This window comes from Momordica charantia, assembly GCF_013281855.1.
Source record: "Momordica charantia cultivar OHB3-1 chromosome 3 unlocalized genomic scaffold, Mcharantia_2.0 BLBB01000003.1, whole genome shotgun sequence".
In the NCBI taxonomy this organism is placed as follows: Eukaryota; Viridiplantae; Streptophyta; class Magnoliopsida; order Cucurbitales; family Cucurbitaceae; genus Momordica; species Momordica charantia.
The window spans coordinates 10,654,827-10,675,195 of NW_028275161.1; the positions used below are offsets into that span (position 1 = coordinate 10,654,827).

General features: G+C 36.0%; 2 protein-coding genes, 1 long non-coding RNA gene and 1 pseudogene across 3 annotated transcripts; all 4 read left to right on the forward strand.

The window, feature by feature from the left end:
* Positions 1-870: 870 nt before the first annotated feature.
* LOC111023589 (uncharacterized) lies at positions 871-2,367 on the forward strand. Its single transcript, XM_022301057.1, has 2 exons — positions 871-1,428; positions 1,621-2,367. The coding sequence occupies exons 1-2, from the start codon at positions 871-873 to the stop codon at positions 2,365-2,367; spliced, it is 1,305 nt and encodes a 434-aa protein (XP_022156749.1).
* A 516-nt stretch (positions 2,368-2,883) lies between these two features.
* Positions 2,884-5,889, forward strand: LOC148212361 (uncharacterized). The gene is made up of 3 exons (XR_015789946.1): positions 2,884-3,655; positions 3,742-3,782; positions 5,051-5,889. It is a non-coding gene; the product is annotated as an uncharacterized LOC148212361 (long non-coding RNA).
* Positions 5,890-13,104: 7,215 nt separating this feature from the next.
* Positions 13,105-16,602, forward strand: LOC148212362 (uncharacterized; annotated as a pseudogene).
* A 35-nt stretch (positions 16,603-16,637) lies between these two features.
* Positions 16,638-19,275, forward strand: LOC148212363 (uncharacterized). The gene is made up of 11 exons (XM_088121967.1): positions 16,638-16,920; positions 17,001-17,212; positions 17,290-17,382; positions 17,456-17,563; positions 17,654-17,908; positions 17,982-18,223; positions 18,300-18,467; positions 18,556-18,660; positions 18,730-18,802; positions 18,889-18,984; positions 19,067-19,275. Exons 1-11 carry the CDS (start codon positions 16,638-16,640, stop codon positions 19,148-19,150), a joined length of 1,719 nt encoding a protein of 572 aa, XP_087978093.1. The 3' UTR covers positions 19,151-19,275.
* The last annotated feature ends 1,094 nt before the right edge of the window (positions 19,276-20,369 follow it).

The window sequence follows — 20,369 nt, forward strand, 5'->3', positions numbered from 1 at the left end:
TAAAGTTTGAGTTCATTCACTTTGTTTCTTTGCTCTACTATTCTCTGGGCCAATTTATTCATTTGTTTCCTTTTCTTTTCTCCTTTATTATGTCTTAAGCAGTAATACTGAGATTGAATGCGATAAATGATTCGAAATACGAGCTTGATACACCTATATACAATATCGAGTCTGATGAGGAAATGGATGACGAGCCCTCTGCTGAGTTATTGAGAATGCTAAAAGAAGAAGAAAAGATGTTGGGACCCCATGAAGAATTAACTAAGACAATTAACTTGGGATCACAAGCCAAAACCAAAGAGGTTAAAATAGGCACTAATATGTCTTCAGAGAGCGCAAAAAGTTGATAGAGTTACTTCATGAATATGCTGATGTTTTTTCTTGGTCCTATCAAGATATGTCTGGTTTAGATACAGACATCGTAGTGCACCAATTGCTGATCAATCCAGAGTTCAAGCCGGTGAGGCAGAAGTTACGGAAAATGAGGTCGGATATGTTAATCAAGATAAAAGTTGAAGTAAGGAAGCAAATTGATGCAGGGTTCCTTACATTATCTAATTACCCTGAGTGGGTGGCGAATATTGTCCATGTACCAAAGAAAAATGGACAAGTAAGAATGTGTGTAGATTACAAAGACTTGAATTGTGCAAGTCCAAAAGATAACTTCCCGCTTCCTCATATTGATGTGTTGGTTGATAATACTGCGGGTTCTCAACCTTCTCATTTATGGATGAGTTCTCAGGCTACAATCAGATCAATATGGCACCTGAAGATCGCGAAAAAACCACATTCATTACTCTATGAGGAACTTTATGCTACAAAGTTATGCCGTTCGGGCTAAAAAATGCTGGGACAACCTACCAGCGTGCCATGGTTACTATCTTTCATGACTTGATGAACAAAGAAATTGAAGTTTACGTGGATGATATGATTGTCAAGTCAAAACAGGGCGAGGAGCACACAACTATTTTAAGGAAGCTGTTCGATCGATCGAGGAAGTTCAAATTGAAACTCAATCCCAACAAATGCATATTTATGGCAACCACTGGAAAACTCCTAGGTTTTGTAGTAAGCCAAGAAGGCATTAAAGTTGACCCGGATAAAGTCAAGGCAATCTTAGAGATGGCATCTCCACAGACGCAAAAAGAAGTCAGAGGATTTCTAGGACGACTCAACTACATCGCAAGGTTCATATCTCACTTAACAGCAACTTGCGAACCCATCTTTAAATTGCTCCACAAGAACAATGATGGGGTATGGAGTGAAGATTGTCAAGTAGCATTTGATAAGATTAAGCAGTATTTACAATACCCTTCAGTTCTTGTGCCACCAGCTCAAGGACGGCCTCTTATTTTATATCGCACAATGACTGAAAACTTAATGGGATGTGTACTAAGGCAGCATGATGATTCAAGCAGTAAAGAACAGGCTATTATTTAAGTAAGAAGTTCACCGATTGCGAGACTAGATACTCTCAAGTAGAAAAAACTTGTTGTGCTCTAGCTTGGGCTGCTCAATGTCTAAGACAATACATGTTGTATTATACCACATGGCTCATTTCAAAGATGGACCCCATAAAGTACATTTTTGAAATATGATATTGTCTATGTGACTCAAAAGGCCATTAAAGGGAGTGCTTTGGCCGACTACCTAGCTCAACAACCTATAAATGACTACGAACCGGTGAAGTTTGACTTTCCAGATGAGTATATCTCCACCATAACCGCAAGTGAGGAAAGTTTAGACCCACAAACTTGGACCATGATGTTTAATGGTGCCTCTAACGAGTTAGGTCATGGGATAGGGGCTATTTTGATATCACCCAAAGGGGAACTATACCCTCTTACCGCCAGATTATGTTTTGACTGCACACATAATATGGCCGAGTATGAAGCATGCTCGATGGGCGTTCAAGCTGCTATTGATATGAAGGTTAAGAAACTTAAAGTTTTTGGGGATTCTATGCTAGTAATTCATCAGCTAGGAGGAGAATGGGAAACAAGAGACACTAAGTTGTTGCCTTATAAACAACTCATTACAGAATTGTCACAAGAATTTAAGGAAATCTCATTTGATTATTTTCCAAGAGAAAATAATCAAGTAACAGATGCATTGGCCATATTAGCAGTGATGTCCAATTTAGAACTCAATGAGGATGTTCGTCCGATTAAAGTTGGGAGGAGAGATGTCTCAGCTTCTTGTATGAGCATTGAGGAAGAACCTGATGGTAACCCCTGGTTTCGTGACATCTATATCAAGAGTAAAGAATATCCACCAAATGCTTCAGAAAATGATAATCGCAGCCTCTACAAGTTGGCAATGAAGTTTTTTCTTAAATGGAGAGATATTGTACAAGAGAAACCATGACATGGTTCTCCTAAGATGCGTCGAAGGAAGAGAGGCCAATAGGATTATGGCCTAGCAAGAGAACACGGGGCGTTACAGACTACCCACCTTAAAAAAAACTTTCGTCCTCGAAAGTTGTGTAACGCCCCGCGTTCTCTTGCTAGTTTATTTTAGGATTTAAATTGTGCCTTTGGATTTTTCCCCTAAGTTGATAATTTAATTATTGGATTTTCTAATTTTCAACGTTCAAAATTTGGGTAAATTAGAATTTATGTTTCGTTTCGTTGGATTAAGAGAAATTAAGTTTTAGAATTTTGGGAAGAGGTTTTTAATTAAATCTTATTCCAAGAGTTGGTAATTTAATTCCTCTTTTGGTTTTTATTATTGAGTTTCAAACTTAAGTTAACCTCTTAAATTATTTTTCCAAATCCTTTTGAAGTGGCTTTTGTTTTTATATAAAATGATTAAGAAGAATCTCAACTCTTTTTAAGGCTTAGCCCATTCTTATTTGTTTTGTTTTAGTTGGCCCATCCCTCTTTGATAAAAAAAATATTAAAGAAAAAGGTTTTGTTTTTTTTTTAAAACAAAACAAACCCTAAAGAAAAGTCATCTTCTTCCCTTCATCTAACCCTAGCCGTCCTCCTTGTGGTTCCTTTCCCGCCGGCCAGCACTCCCCACCGGCGATCTTTGACAAGCAGCGGCGGCATTCTTTCCCAGCAACTGGCGATGGCACCATGAACCGTTGTATACATCGCTTGATATAGCAGTTCAATCGCATGTTTCCTAGTAGCAGCGACACGTCCTCCCGGTCGGCGGCGACTCGTACCAGATCTGTGGCGGTGGCGCAACATTGAGGTTCCTCCAACGGTTTTCTTTTTTTTTTTCTTTCGAGCAAGCCCAGCCACGAGCAATCAGATCCAGTGACCGTGCCGGACTCGCGTCGATTAGTGGCTCAACAGTGACGTTTGGAGGCCACGAACCGCTTTCTACTCTACGGCTCTTGTCCTTCGGCGTTGTTTTTGCAGCCACCCATGCCCCGACACCAACAGTAGTTGACACGTGAAGGTTTCTTTGTTCCGGCGACATTCGATGTTGACCCATCCTTATTCGGAGCTGGTTTCGAGTTACCCACACCCAAACGGGACTAGATTTGGGTTACACGCCTCTATTCGAATCCAAATAGACGTTACCCATTGCTCTTCGGCATCGGACCAGCAAGCGCGAAGCCTTTCAAACTTGGATGTGGAAGTCCGAACCTCCTCGGCGTCGACCCACTCCTAACCCAAAAGGTTTGAGCGTGAGTTAGTAGGTAACGAATTCAGCAAAACGTTGTTTCGGTTCAAATTAAGCGTTTTTAGATGAACTCTAACCCGAGTTTGGTTGTTTTGGATTTAGTAACCGTTCTGCGAGCTTAGTAGCACGTTAGGACCTTGGTGGTAAGTTGTTTCTTACTTGAGGGGATTGGTTGTTGTGTATTAATATGAAATAGTTGTTTGGTTATGTGCCTGTGTGTTATATTTGCATTATTTTTTGTGGTTGTTATCATTTAGTAAACGTCATTGCTGATATACACATGGCTGGGTGAATAAATTGTGAACATGTAATCTTGTATGGCAATGGGGATTTGTTTATGATTTGATTGGCTTGCGTGACGAAGACTGTGTTAGTTGTTCTGGTACTATAATTTGTTATTTCGAAAGTATACAGAAAATTGGTGAGAAGCATGTTGTGTTGAAGCATGCTGGGTATCTGTTGATTATGTATTGGTTAAGTCGTTGGTTGTGCCTCTTTTGTGAACAATGCATGCTATAGTTGTTGGATCGTGCTGGGCTAATTTAAGTTGTTTGGTATTTACGGATGTTTTCTGCATATCGCATATTGGACAGTTTTGAGCTGATTGACGTATGTGTCATGGCTTAGTAGGATGTAGGACTCTGGTGAGAGCGTAAATTATGTTATGAAGGGAATCAGTGAGTATCAGCATTCAGATACAAAGGTCGGGGGTCGATACGCCAATTCTGGATAAAGATGTGTGTTGATGCCTTAGCTATGTGTGGTTAGGGGTCGGCGCAATGTGTCTTAGTGGAAGGCTAGAATTGGGGCCTTTAGAGGAAAGGACAAGGACGAATATGTTGCAAAGTCATCGATGCCTTAGCTATGGTGGTTAGGGGTCGGTGCAACAGTTCGAGGCCTTGGCTATGCGTGGTCGAGGGTCGAATGTCAAGCGCCATAGAGAAGTATCGAGGCCTTGGCTATGCGTGGTCAGGGGTCGGTACGACTCGAAGGAGTAAGCCTTAGAGGATTTGGAAAGAGAGCTACTGAGTGGGGAAGTGTCGGTGCCTTGGCTATGCATGGTCAGGGATCGATACGACTCGAAGGAGTAGGTCTCAGAGGAACAAGAAAGAGAACTAGTGAGTTTAAAGAATCTTGACGCCTTGGCTAGGCGGGGTCAAGGATCGGTACGACTTAAAGGAGAAAGTCATGGAGAAACAGGAGAGAGAATTAGTGAGTTAAGATATGATGATGGACTACGCATGTAGGTTGCATGTTTAGACATGTCTTTATTTTCTTATTATATAAAGCATGGTGAATTGTCAAACATGTCATTTGAACTTTTTGTGAAGCATGTTGTTTGTGTGTGACCTTCATGTATGGACTGCTTATTGGGTACCGTGGTTGTACTCACCCCTTCTTTTCCCTCCAGATTTTGCAGGTAACGAGGTCACTCACGGGAACGGTGATGGCGAGGGGGAGACTTGACCAGAGAGACCATATTTCGTGTCGCGTTATATATATATATATATATATATATATATATTTCTCTTGCTAGATAGGATAGTTGGAGTGTTACTTTCTAATGTGGGTTGTTGCTTGGATAATGGATTAGTTTGTTTAGTTTCCTACTTAAAGGATGCTTTAAAGTTGTCGGTTTACAGTTTTGAGAACTCTAGTCGATTATTTGTTCGAGTTGTGGGAATTTGAACTTTTGAGATTGACATTAATTAAATGAGTAGCTTTTGCTCCATTGTCATTTGAGTATTTAAGTTTAACTTAGTGGATAGGTTATAGTGGTAAAAATGTTGATTGAGTTTCTTCAATTAATGTTGTTTCGACAAAATGTAGTTATTCTCTGTTGATGGTGTTGAGTAAATTTTGTAGAAGAAAAGAGGTTGACGACATTATGCAAAGGACAACTTTATCAAAGAAGAATGATGAAAGCCTATGACAAGAAGGTGCGCCCAAGAAGGTTTAGAGAGGGAGATTTAGTTCTAAAAGGAATTCTTCTACTACATAAAGATCATCGAGGCAAATGGACCCCGAATTATGAAGGACCCTTTGTGGTGAAAAATGCTTTCTCCGGAAGAGCACTAGTTTTGGCCAACATGGATGGCAATGAATTTTTAAATCCAGTCAACTCAGATCGTGTTCGAAAATATTATGCATAGTTTCCGATGTATTTCGAAAAATTTCACTTTGATCTCAGTATTATGCTTGAAAGGAAGTTTGTGTATCCATTCTCTATTATAGCCTACAAATTTGAACCACATCTTTGAGACGTGTGTCCCTTGTCATAATTGGAAATCTCATTTATAAAGTCTGGTCTCCATTCATCTCTTTCTATTTACGAAGGACGGTAGCTTTTATATTCATGTCTCCAAGGCTATGTGTTACTCGAAATTAAACATAAGGGCACAGGAAGCCTAAAAATAGGGACATTTGTTCTCTGGAACATTGGGGCAAACATGACATTACAAAGTTATCAGGGGCAAAGTCGTCGTCTCATTTGTTCTGGGTACTTTCGATCTAGTTAAAAGGATTTTTGAAGGAAAGCGAAATGCAGTGATCGAGCTATATGAACAATCCTAAGTTTTTATAAAAGCAAGTGATTTCACTCTATTTTGGCATCCAAGATAAATTTTTTTTGTTATCGTCACGAGTCAAACGCACATTCCATGCATCATTTCATGCATTTTCCTTGAATAAGTCTCCAAAAAGCCCTATGGCAGAAAATTTCGTGACGGTTCATTCTTGCTCAAGCAAGCTTGTTTTGTTTTCTGTTGGTTAAATCGAACCCGATCAAAGATCGTGGTCGAAGCCTGTGTCAAGTCAGGTCCGTTGCCTTTTAGTTTTCTATTAGTTAAATCGAACCCAATCGAAGATCGTGGTCGAAGCCTGTGTCCAGCCAGGTCCGTTGCCTTTTAGTTTCCTGTTGGTTAAATCGAACCCGATCAAAGATCATGGTTGAAGCTTGTGTCAAGTCAGGTCCGTTGCCTTTTAGTTTTCTGTTGGTTAAATCGAACCCGATCAAAGATCGTGGTCGAAGCATGCGTCAAGCCAGGTCCGTTGCCTTTTAGTTTTCTGTTGGTTAAATCGAACCCGATCAAAGATCGCGGTCGAAGCCTGCGTCAAGCCAAGTCCGTTGCCTTTTAGTTTTTCGTTGGTTAAATCGAACCCCATCAAAGATCGTGGTTAAAGCCTGTGTCAAGCCAGGTCCGTTGCCTTTTAGTTTTCTGTTGGTTAAATCGAACCCGATCAAAGATCGTGGTCGAAGCCTGCGTCAAGCCAAGTCCGTTGCCTTTTAGTTTTCCGTTGGTTAAATCGAACCCGATCAAAGATCGTGGTCGAAGCCTGTGTCAAGCCAGGTTCGTTGCCTTTTAGTTTTCCGTTGGTTAAATCGAACCCGATCAAAGATCGTGGTCGAAGCCTGTGTCAAGCCAGATCTGTTGCCTTTTAGTTTTCTGTTGGTTAAATCGAACCCGATCAAAGATCGTGGTCGAATCCTGTGTCAAGCCAGGTCTGTTACCTTTTATTTGTTTGGTTAAATCGAACCCAATCAAAGATCGTGGTCAAACTTATCAAGCAAGGTTTGTCATTCTAGCCTTCTTAAAGTCCCGCCTTCCGAATACTCTGTCTTTTTCCTTTGTCTACCCTTTTAGTTCTACAAGGATACACAAAGGAGGCAAGCTGTAGACACTGTATTTGGTCCGGCTCTCTTTTATTATTATTTATTTTTTATTATTATTAAGTGTTATTTAATTGTTTGGTTAAAATTAACATAAGGTTTTAATGTAATTGTCTGGTGAAATAAGTAACATTAGTTTTAAGGTAAAGTTTTAATCAAATCAAATCATAATTTTGTTTTAAAAGAATTTGGTTTATTAAAAACAAATATATATTAAAAAGAAAAATGATTTGATTTCAAACGATATTGTTTTAGATATTGATTTTATTATTAAAAAGATAAAAGATAAAAATTGATTTTATTTTTTAATTAAAATGATTGAATCTGTTCTTTCTCGTCGAAGCCATAACAGCCACGTGGCATCAGTGGGTTCATCTCCTTCCCCTCTTTTCTAAACCCTCCCTTGTGTTACCGTTGGAGCTCTGTGTATTTAAGAGAGGGGGCAAGCAAGCAGAAGAACAGGGGAAGACTTTTTTTTTCATGTTTCATTCTCTCTCTTCATTCTCAAACTCCTATGCTCCTTTTTCTTTTACTTTTTTTTTTTCATTCCTTTCTCTCTCTACCATTCATCTTCTTCCTCCTTCTCCTTCTTCATTTTCACTTTCGAGCCCCTCACACCCTCACACTCCCGACGGCACACTCAAGTCTCCTGGCGTTAGCAAGATTCCGGTGAGTTTTTTTTTTTTTAAGAAGGGAGAAAGTGAACAAGGTAAGGCTTTTTTTTTGGAAAGAAAGCTTTTTTTTTCTTTTTCTTTTTTAAATAAAAAACGTTTTGATTGAAAAAAACCAATCTTTTCCTTTACCTTTTAAAAATGGAAATTCTTAAATGTGGTTGTTTAAGTTTTGGTAAATGAGATGAAGTTTAAACGATTAAATGCTTGTTTAAGAAAGGGAAATCATTTAATGAGAGTTTTTAATTACACTTGGAAAATCTGTTTGAGTTTTAAAAGTTTTTAGGTAAAAAGAAACCTAGGTTTTTAGAAAAATGGGAATCAATATTAAAGTTTAATTATTTTAGAGATAAATAAAAAAAATATCTTAAAAGGAAAGTTTTGCTTTTAATTTTTCTTTTTTAAAAATAAGTAAAATAAACTAGGTCTTTCAAAAAAAAAAGGAAAGAAAGTCTTGTGATTCAAGTGTTAAGTTTGAAAGCAAATAAAAGATTTAAAAGGAAACCATTTGAATCTAAAAAAATGAATAAGATTTTTTTTTTTAAATAAATTTGATTTTAAATAGGAGATTCTTTTTCTAAAATTAATTTCAAATCCCTAAAATAAAAAGTTATTTTTTTTAATTTTCGTTAGTATTTTTTTTTAAGAAACAAATTTCAAAGATAAAGTATTGTTGTTTAAAAAGACACTTGAGTTAATATCTTAGGATATGATATAGTGGCAAAATCTTTGGGTATTGACACCTATATTACAAGTTTAAGCCTTCATGTGTACCTCAAAATGTTTTTTTTTTTACTTTATTTCATTTTATTTTTCTATTATTGTTTTTACTAAACAATCATTTTAAATAAAAATTGTTTTTTAAATAAAAGATTTTCGTTTATTTTTTAAACAAAATTCAAAAATAAAAAGTTTGTATTATAAAAAAGAATTTTAAGTTGCATCCGAAGGTGTTGGCACATTGGCGAGACACTTGGATTTTAATAGTCCAATATTTTCGCATGCTTGTTGGTTCATAAAATATGAACCAATAAATTTGGGACATTTAAAATCAAACACAAAAGTATTTTTCTTTTGGACCAAATATAATAGGATAATTTTCGACAAAATATGGTACCATTTTCGAATGGATGTCGTAGGGTGCTAACACCTTCTCTACGGTCAACCGACTTTCGAACCAAAATTATGTTTTCATAGACCAAGTTGTTTTTAAATAGGTGGACAATCACACCTTATAGATGATTGGTGGCGAGTGCAAACCTTAATCTCGAAAGAGACCTGTCAGGGGATGACGTCGGTCGCTCCGCATCATGATGACGTTGCGACAATAGTTATCTTCAATAAATTTCAATTCCACGATCCGAACAGATAACCAAAAATATAGTTCTCAAAAGAATAGTAAATTCTAAAATTTGAATAGATATTTTAAATTTTAGAAACTAAAATAGATATTTTAAAAATATATGGGATCTAAATAAAATAATCCTAAAATTTGAGGATGCTATAATTTAAACAACTTTTTCTTTCTCATGATAAACTGAAAATATATATGCAACAAGAAGTTAGCAAAATTAATAAATTGACCTTGAAATATATATCTATACTATATATAAATGGGGCTATGGAGGAGAATTTTTACCTTCCATTTTTGTCCTCAACTTTTAATTACATACCTATTTTGCCGTTTAAATTTCTACGAGAGACACGACTGTTCGGGTTAAAATATCTGTTGAGACAATTAATCCAAAATAGTTGTTACCATACGACAAGGAGTTAATCCAAAAGAGTTGTGACGATTCGATGAAGAAGTTAGTACAAAAAAGTTGTGACTATTCAAGTGAAAATGTGTGTTGGGAGAAGTTAATACGATGAGAAGTGCAACTATTTGATGAAGTTAATCCAAAATGTTATATTTTAGTTCTAGTTTTCGCATTTAGCTTAATATGACTTTTTGACTGGTGTTGTTCTTATTTTATTTTTCTTCGTCGTGCGATTATTTATCCCACATGTCACTACAACAAATCTTAGTTTTAATGTCGGACGAAAAAAAAATGCGGACGAAACGATGTCGGACAAGAAAAACACGGAGGCAACCATGTCGGACACGCTAAAAAACACGCCGAATTTTTTATTTTAAATTTTTTTAAGTATCCATGTCGGGCCTAGCCCGCCATTGTAGTTTTAGTTTTAGTGGCGGCCTGGCCCGCCATGAAAAGTGCCCAATTTTAACCCTAAATTAAAAATTTCACCCAAAATTTTTACCCACGAAATTTTTTTGCCTCCCCAACTCTCTTTGCCACGCGAACCCTCTCTACCCTCTCGTGAAACCGGCGCGAACCTTGCTCCATTGTCGGGGGAAGGGGAGCAAACGACCACGTACAAGAGGCACGAGCGAGACCCAACAGTGAGGAGGAAGTTCTGGCGGCAGAGAGCGACAAAATCAGCAGCGACGAGCTTCGATTCGGTGGCAGGGAGCGAATCATCTCAAATCACATATAAATCTCTCCTCCTACGCCTAAGCTCCGGCTCTCAAATCATCTCTCTCTCGACGCTGTGCTTTTTACTAGACGCCCACCGGCGTTGCATTTTTCGGAGGAGGTTTTCTTGAAGGTGAGCATTACCAATCTCTCTGCGTCTTCCTTAATCTCTGTTTATTGAACTCTGGAGGTTATTAGATGGATACTTTGTTGGTCGAAAGTGGTGTAGATGGAGGTTGTAGAGTTACAATCAAGTTCATATCTCTCTGTGGAATGTTCCTATCTCGTCTTTGCATTCAAACTAATAATAATTACCAACTGATTTTTATCCCAAGTTCAAGACAAACATGTGGTTTGAAGAATCGAAAGACTAAAATAGAATAAAATTGGAAAGGAACAATCAATGTGCTTTACATTGTAGAAGAAAAAGCAGTAATTAAATTTACTTCTTTAGACGACAACCCATGTGAGTATTTGATGTCCTTGAAGCTTTAAAAAGGCATGTTGTACGTCTTGAAGTGTATTTAGCTTTTTATGAAAAGAAAAATGTCGTTTTTGTGTTTCCAAAATCTCAAATATGTTCGATTATGAAATTAAACAATGTTATGGCTTGAAAAAAGCAAAAAACTGTCTTTCTGTTTGTAAGTTGAAGAAGTGGGCAGTGTTTTGAAGCTTCTTTTCTCCAAATTTTCATGTAGACGTTTTTGAATTTTTGGATGGGAAAGAAATGTTTTTACCTCATAAGAAGTATTTTTCAAATTTGTTATGATGTTTGGTTATATATTTGTTATATGTTTTTCAAACTACTGAAATGGTATGTGTTTTTAGCTAGGGTGTAGTGGGTTAAATAGGGTAAAAATTTCCTTGTCTCTCGAGAACGGTGGAAGGCAAGCTTATTGAGGGGGATCAGGCTGTTGAGGGAGAGGTCCTTTCCTTTTTTTCTTTGTTGTATGGACCTCCCTTGACTTCTCAATGGAGGGTCTAGATTGGTATCCTACTTTCGAGTTAAAAGGTAAAGCTTGGAAGCCCCTTTTTCTTTGTGAGAGATTAGGAAGGTGGTTTTTTATTTTGAAGGAGACAAGTTGCAAGGCCCAAATGGTTTATCGATGGCCTTATTTTAGGAGAATCGAGAGCATATTAAAGGCGATCTTTGGAGAGTGTTTTCTGAGTTCCAGAAAAGAGGTATTATTGATGCTTCTATGAATGAAACCCTAGTGTGCTGTCCAGAAAAGGAGAAGGTTAGGAAAATGAGACTTTAGACTCATCAGTTTTGTCACAAGCCTTTATAAGATCATAGTTCAATTACACATCTTGTCAAACTACTGAAATGGTATGTGTTTTTCTATTTTCAAAACTGATGAATTAGTGTATTCTTCAAAATTTCGACTTGTTCAGTTTACACAATTTTTATTTGAAAAAATCTCATCGTGAAATAGAAAAAGGGGTCCGAACAAAGATTAGTTCCTTGTAGGTAAATTTTCTCAAGAATACGTTTACCTCTATTTATTTAAGCAGAATGGGTTTTGATTCTTTGCAAAGGTGCTCTAATTCTTAGCTGTTAGATCCTTATTCTATTTGCAAGTTGAATATCTTCATGGTGCTTACTCTTGCCCCGTTAGTCCTCCAACTCCTTGTCACTGTAACTTTAGTTCCTCTTTCAAATGGTGCTTTGCTGGGGCTTTGGCTACTCAAACTCGAGTCTATTTGATGATTAGTTCTTTGGTAATTAGGCTCAACAACCGATCTTCACATCTTGTGGCCTGCTTATGTTTGAAGCATGAAAAAAAGATAATCTTTGGTGAGTGACCTTATTTGGGTTTATATAGGACCTAAACACATGAATCTATTGATTTTCAGATTGCTCTTGTCTATGATATCAACCATAAATTGTTGCCAAATATACTATTTATAATATATTTGATTACCAGTATGTTTTATGTCATGAATTTGGTTACTAATAAATTCTTTATTGTATAGTTCATGGCCTCAAACTGGAGTGCCCATCACAAGTTGTTTTAGAACTACACTACTTTCACTATTAATTTTGATTTGAGGGCTTTTGTTTGATTCTTCTTTTTCAGAGTTGGGACACCGTCTTTTAGGCTTTTTTGTTTGGCTGTAACCTTTCTATGAATGAATTCCTCACCAATCTCTGAATGAAAATTTCAACAATACTCTATGGCACAAGAGATTTGAACCTCTTCAGAAACTATTGTACTGTTTGTTCTTTTGACTTGTTTTCCTTTTCCTTCTCTGTTTGTTTGTATATTATTATTATTGTTGTTGTTGTTATTTAATTATTTTGAGATGGTGAAGGTGTGGATAAATCTATGATATTGATTGCGTGGGCATTTAGATCTAGGTCAAACGAAAATTGTCCTTGGTTGATGATAATTTTATTTTTTGTATCATAATCTTTTAGAATAGCTGCTGATTTTTCCCCCTGGAATTTTATTACAAGCTGTGCGTGGAGGAGGACAGATAGTATTGAAGGGGCTTTACGCTGGTTTGGGTGGAAATATTGCTGGTGTGTTGCCGTAAGTACCTTCTAGAGGGTATTAGTTCCAAGTATTATCTAAGATTTTAAGCTATGAGTTATTATTATAGAATTCACATCATTGTTACGACTTACATTTTATGTTAATTGATGGAGAATATTGAAGGTCTCTGTGGGGATTTAATTAGTAATAAGTCGTGGATGACAAAAAATAGAATGTCAACCGAGTATAGTTTAGGGGTTGAGATGTTCATTGAAAATGGATTACGACATTCAAAAAGATCAAATGTCATTTGTTGCCCATGTTTAAAGTGTGTAAATTCAAAGTCTCAACATGTGAATGTAGTAAGAGATCACTTATTTGTTTATGGTATTGATCAAAGCTATAAGACATGGATTTGGCATGGTGAATCAATATCGATTAAGAGAAACATCGAAAGTATGTCTACTAGTGCACAAGAAGAAGTTGAGGATGACGATTTTGATGACACAATAGGGATGTTTGAGGCTGCATATGATTACTTTGACGATAGTCCAGCAAATTTCGAGGAGCTACTAGGTGATGCGAAGAAACCATTATATCCAAATTGTAAGAACTTTACCAAAAGATCTGCATTATTGAAGTTATATAATTTGAAAGCGAAATTTGGATGGAGCGATAGAAGTTTTACAGAGTTGTTGGCATTAGTTCGTGATATGTTACCAAGTCCTAATGAAATTCCAAATTCTATGTATCAAGCAAAAAAAAACTTTATGTACTATTGGGATGAAGTATGAGAAGATTCATGCTTGCCGCAAGGATTGTTGCTTGTTTAGAAAAGAACTCTCAGATGCAGATGAATGCCCCATTTGCGGAACATCAAGATGGAAGCTTCGTAAAGATTCAAAGGAAGCAATGAAAAATGTTCCGGCCAAAGTCATGTGGTACTTCTCTCCAATTCCAAGATTTCAACGAATGTTTCGAAGCAAAGAAATATCAAGTTTGTTGACTTGGCATGCCAAAAAAAGAGTAAGTGATGGGTATATACGACATCCAGCAGACTCAATTTCGTGGAAAGAAGTAGACAAATTGTGGCCAGAGTTTGGTCTAGAGCCTAGAAACCTTCGTCTTGCTCTTTCAACAGATGGGGTCAATCCACATGGTGAACAAAATAGTAAATATAGTTGTTGGCCAGTTATGTTGGTGACGTACAATCTACCCCCGTGGTTGTGCATGAAGCGAAAATTTCTGATGTTGACTGCATTAATATCTGGTCCCAAACAACCAGGAAATGACATAGATGTTTATTTAGCTCCATTAGTTGATGATTTGAAGAAGCTTTGGAATGATGGAGTTGAATGTTTTGATGCATATCAAGAACGGTGTTTTACACTTAAAGCTATTTTACTGTGGACTATTAATGATTTTTCTGCGTATGGGAATTTGTGTGGTTGTGCGGTAAAAGGATATCACGCATGTCCAATTTGTGGGGAGAAAACTTCATCCATTTATTTGCCAAAAGGGAGGAAGGTGGCGTATCTCGGGCATCGTAAGTTTTTACCACGTAATCATCCATATAGGAAGCAGAAGAAAGCATTTAATGGTAAACCATAATTGGGATTCACTCCTGAACCATTAAGTGGAGTAGAAATTCTTGCAAAAACAAGTGGACTCCAATATTCATTTGGAGAGAAAGGAAAAAAGGAAAAAAATGATGGAGATCTTTCAAATCGTTATTGGAAGAAGAAGTCTATTTTTTTTGAGTTGGAGTACTGGAAGCATCTTCATGTGCGACATTGTTTAGATGTGATGCACATTGAAAAGAATGTGTGCTCAAATCTTATTTGCACATTACTTGATATTCCAGGAAAATCAAAGGATAGATTACAAGCTCGCCTAGATTTGGTCAAATTGAATATTAGACCAGAGCTGACCCCTCAAGTGGGAGAGAAAAGTATATTTTTACCTCCAGCATGTTATACATTATCACGAGTGGAGAAATTGAATTTGTGCAAGACACTATCAGAAACTAAAGTACCCGAAGGTTATTCATCTAACATACAGTCTCTAGTGTCGTTAGAAGAATTGAAACTTAATAACCTCAAGTCACATGACCATCACGTTCTTATGCAACAATTGTTATCGGTGGCCATTCGTGGTATTTTACCGAAATATGTTAGATATGCCATTATTCGACTATGCTTATTCTTCAATGCTATATGTAGCAAAACAATTGATTCGTCCAAGTTAAAAGGCTTGCAAGAAGACATAGTCGTCACTTTATGTTTGTTAGAAAAGTATTTTCCACCGGGATTCTTCACAATAATGGTACACCTTGTGGTGCATCTTGTAAGAGCGGTGGAATTTTGTGGACCTGTGTATTTGAGGTGGATGTATCCTTTTGAATGATATATGAAAATAATGAAGAGTTATGTAAGAAATGGAATGCGACCGGAGGGATTCATTGGAGAAAGTTATATTGTCGAGGAGGCTGTAGAGTTTTGTTCTGAGTATCTATCTGGAATTGATTCAATTGGGTTAAGGTCATCGATGAGGAAGGAGAATTCAGACATTGATAGACCATTGTCTATTGCTTCTTACAGCAAACCGAGTAAGGATCAACTAGATCAAGCTCACCTTTATGTCCTTCAAAATGTAAATGATGTGCTTCCGTACGTAGGGTATGCAAATTTCATTCTCTTTCATAACTTTCTAATTAAGTGATCATCTAGATCATAACTTTGTCATTGACATATGTTATATTTGCAACAGGCAACACATGGATGTTTTGTCTAAGCTTAATCCAAGTAAGTCTAAAAACAAGAAGTGGCTTCAAGATGAGCATAATCGCACATTTAGTAGTTGGTTGCGAGAACGGGTAATCTTAATCTCTAACCATACAATTTAAGGTATACTTAAATGTCAGCTACTTATTTGAAATTGAATCGTAGGTTGCACTTGCTCTCGCGGTGCCGAATAACTCCATAACACCTTCTTTAAGATGGATTGCACATGGGCCTCGTCCAGATGTAGCCACCTATTGTGGTTACGTGGTTAATGGTTGTCATTATCACACAAAAAGACGTGATGATAGAAGAAAGGTTCAAAATAGTGGAGTTAGTATAACGGCTAATACAATGCAAGTTTCCAGTGCTAAAGACAAGAGTCCTATCATTTCAGATATGACATTTTATGGTGTAATACAAGAAATCTGGGAGCTTGACTATCATCATTTGACAGTTATCTTATTCAAAAGTGATTGGGTTGAGAATAAGAATGGACTTAAAATAGATGAACTTGGTTTTACTACCGTGGACCTAAATCATATTGGACATAAATTAGACTCATTTATCTTAGCCTCTCAAGCAAAGCAAGTGTTCTTTGTGAGAGATCCTATTAATCCTCGTTGGTCGGTGGTTTTAACATCTCCTCAACGAATAGTTGAAGATGATTTCTACGAAGATGAATTAGGAGATAATGTTGAAGATTGTGGTTATGGAGTTTTACCTAGTATGCCAAATATCGAGACATTTCATGAAAGCGATGAAACATCATCTACGTATGTTAGAAATGATTGTGAGGGTACATGGATTAATAATAGTACATTAAACATCGGTATGTCATTTAGTGATTTATTGTTACTACGTTTTTATAAGTTAATATATTAACTGTATGTTTTGTGTTTTGGTTGCAGAGCTTTTAAATGGGTGATTCTAATAGCAGTGGTGACAATGAAGTTGAGGTCAGAAAAGTTGTTCGTCGAGGCCCAACAACCATGCGTGAATTGGCTAACGTAAGAAACTCTGAGGGTTCGTTGTTGACAATTCAATATAATGACATAAGTCAACCAGTTGGCGATAATGTACCAAAAATGCAAAGCTTTATTGTAGTTTGTGTTCGACAACAAATTCCAATCATTTACAATAATTGGAAAGAAGTTCCCCAAGAACTTAAAGATAAAATTTTCGATTGTGTAAAGGTAAGAAGTTTAGAATTTTTATTAAAGTAATAAACTTTTCTAGTTTATAATTTAATTTGCAATTATTTTGTGATTTTCATTACACAGATGTCATTTGTGGTCGCCCTAGATCCAAACACAATATTCTTCAATCCGCATCGAAGAAGTTTCGAACCTTCAAGTCAACTTTAACTAAAGAATGCATTCGCCCGTTCAAAGACGACCCATCTTACTTGGAGACTCCTCCTGAAAAATATTCCCATATTGATAAAGAACATTGGGCTTCATTTGTTCATACAAGACTAAGTGAAGAGTGGGAGGTAACTACATTCTATCAATATATTTTTAAATAGTGTAACTATTTTAGTGCTTGAATCAAATATCTTCTATTTTCTAGACACTTAGTACTGCTCAGAGAGAAAGGAGGGTGAAATGCATGTATAATCATCACATATCTCGTAAGGGATATGCAAATCTTGCAAAAGAATTAGTAAGTTACTATTTAGATTAAGTGTCTTACGATAATTAGTGTGTGCCAGTTAATAATATATATGCCCATATAGGAATTATCAGATGATCCTTCTAATCGTGCAACTTTATGGAAAGAAGCACGAAGAGGAAAAAATAACGAATACTTTGATGTTGCCACAAAAGAATGTGCTGCCCGAATTGTAAGTTTCTATGTTTTTCTTTTTCTATTTCAATGAAATTTAGAAAGTGTGATATTTTGTGGTTAATATGATGATAAATATTTGTGACAGGATGAATTGGCTACAATACACAAGGGTGAAGATGTTTTAACTGAAGCATTAGACACCCCCGAACATAGAGGTCGTGTGAGAATTCATGGAGTGCCATTAGGTGTGGACAATGTGAGAGTCATGGTAGACATTGTCATTGGTGAAGATGCTACACTACCAATTCCTGTGAAGGGTGAGATAGAGACATTAAGTCAAACCATTGGTAGCTTCGTGGCATGGCCTCGTCGACTGGTAATTTTAGATGAGGAGAAAAAGGTATGTCTTGTTCTAACTTGAGTGAGGTTTTAATTTTTCATTTGTTAAATGTTTGTAATTTTGTTTGTCAAAGGTTCCTTCTTCGCGAACGTCGAAGCCGATAACACAATCATCTAAACATATTGATGTCCATATGACTATTAAACTCCTAAATCAATATGCCATGCGTACGATGAAGCACGAGGATGTAATTGAATTCAATATTGGTGATCACATATTTGGAAGAGAGAAGATCATTACTTTAACACGTGACGACATCATGCAATACTGCGAGATGATTGAAATAGGCTATATGTGTGTGCTCACATACATCTCGTAAGTATATTAAATCTATTTTATATCTAAGATTCATTAACTAAGAAGTTTAATGTTTTACAATTATGTTTGTTAGGTATCTTTTCAATGAATGTGAGGAGAAGACATGTAAGAAGTTCTTGGTGGTTGACCGAAACAACATTATACCACAAATAATGTCTCAAGAAACTTGTTCCAGACATCTAGCCAACAGGTTAGACATGGGTAACTTAGAACAAGTAGTACTCATCCCACATAATAGCGGGTAAGCTAGCAATTTAACTTCATTTTACTTATTTATAGTTTCCTTTATCCATCCATGAATAATAATATTATCATGTTGTTATTAATAGTTTTCACTGGAAGTTGTTTGTTATACATCTCCGAGAGAATTGTGTTTATGTATTGGACTCTCTAAGAAGTAAGATTGAAGAAAATTATAAGGGAATCATAAACACGTAAGTACCTTGAACTCTTATAGTTGAAATTCTTACAATTATGTTATTCTAATGTTTCAAATTATTTAGATCATTGAAAATGTGGCAAGCCAAACATTCTACTCAACAATCTCGCAGTACTACAATTTGGAAACCTGTGAAGGTAAATTTGCATAACTCATAACAATGTCGCAGTAAATCCTTTGTATAACTCATAATTTTGTTATTTTTCAAATTTTCTATATGTAGTGTCCTCGACAACCAGGTTCTATCGAGTGTGGGTACTATTTGCAAAAGTATATACGAGAAATAGTGCGGAACCCTCATACTCATATTACTGAACTTGTACGTATTATCATATACCTTTATGTGTTTATATATGATTTGTCATTATATTAGTATTATCTTTCTTTTTCTTTTTTTGTAGTCTAATACAAAAAGTGCCTATCAACAAGAAGAAATCGACGAAATTCGAATAGAATGGACATCTTTTGTTGGACGATTTGTGTAGTACCTATGGATTCATTAGTTGTGTTTATTTGATGTAAGTATTTGGTTCAGACTACTTTCTGTGTAGTAATTGGTAGATTAGAAATACTTTGTCTTGTTTATAATATGTAGAAGTTTGAAGTTTGAAGTTTGAAGTTTGAAATTTACTGCATAACATATTAGTTTTGGATTAATATAGAAGTATTTGACTGGATGATGCTGAAGTCTGGATTCTTATGCTGAATATAGTTTTGTTGGAGGGACGGGCGGTCCCATTTGTTCTTGTGTGGAAGGGTGTTTATATAGAAGTGTTTGTTTTGTTTATAACCATGCTAGTTTTGAGTTATTCTAAAAGTGGAGAGGTTATGTTGAAATTTGTACTTTTGATTATTTGTGTTTTGAGTTTAAGGTTAGTTTTTGAGTTAAGTTGGAAGGAGATATATTGGTTGGTTAGTTTTGAGTTATATTCTAAAGTGGGGAGGTCATGATGAAATTTGTACTTACTCTTGATTGTTTGTGTTTTTGTTAAGCTTTTATAGAATAGGTTGGGATTGAGAGATATATTGTTGGTTAGTTTTGAGTTATTCTAAAAGTGGAGAGGTTATGTTGAAATTTGTACTTTTTGATTATTTGTGTTTTGAGTCTAAGGTTAGTTCTTGAGTTGTGTTTTAGAAGATCATGACGTTGAAATTAGTTTTACTTGCATATTAGTTTTTGAGTTTCAATAATATTGAGATTTATTTTGTGAGAATAGGTTGGAAGAATATATATTGGTTGGTTAGTTTTGAGTTATATTCTAAAGTGGGGAGGTCATGATGAAATTCGTACTTACTATTGATTGTTTTTGTTTTCGTTAAGCTTTTATAGAAATAGGTTGGAAGGAAGAGATATATTGTTGGCTAGTTTTGAGTTATTTTAAAAGTGGAGAGGTTATGTTGAAATTTGTACTTTTGATTATTTGTGTTTTGAGTCTAAGGTTAGTTTTTTAGTTAAGTTTTAGAATAGATATTGTTTTATAATGGATGAATATGTTAAAAGTTTTAGTTGCATATTCAGATATTATCATAGGTGTGAAGGAAATATATATAGTTTGTTAGCCACGTCTGGGCAACCAACTATATTTTTAATTTATTTATTCACGAAATAATGACGGTCAATATCTGTCACGAAATATAGTCATTCCATGACGCACATATCGATGTAGCTACAGTGACGTACAAACAATGTCACACAAAAGATGA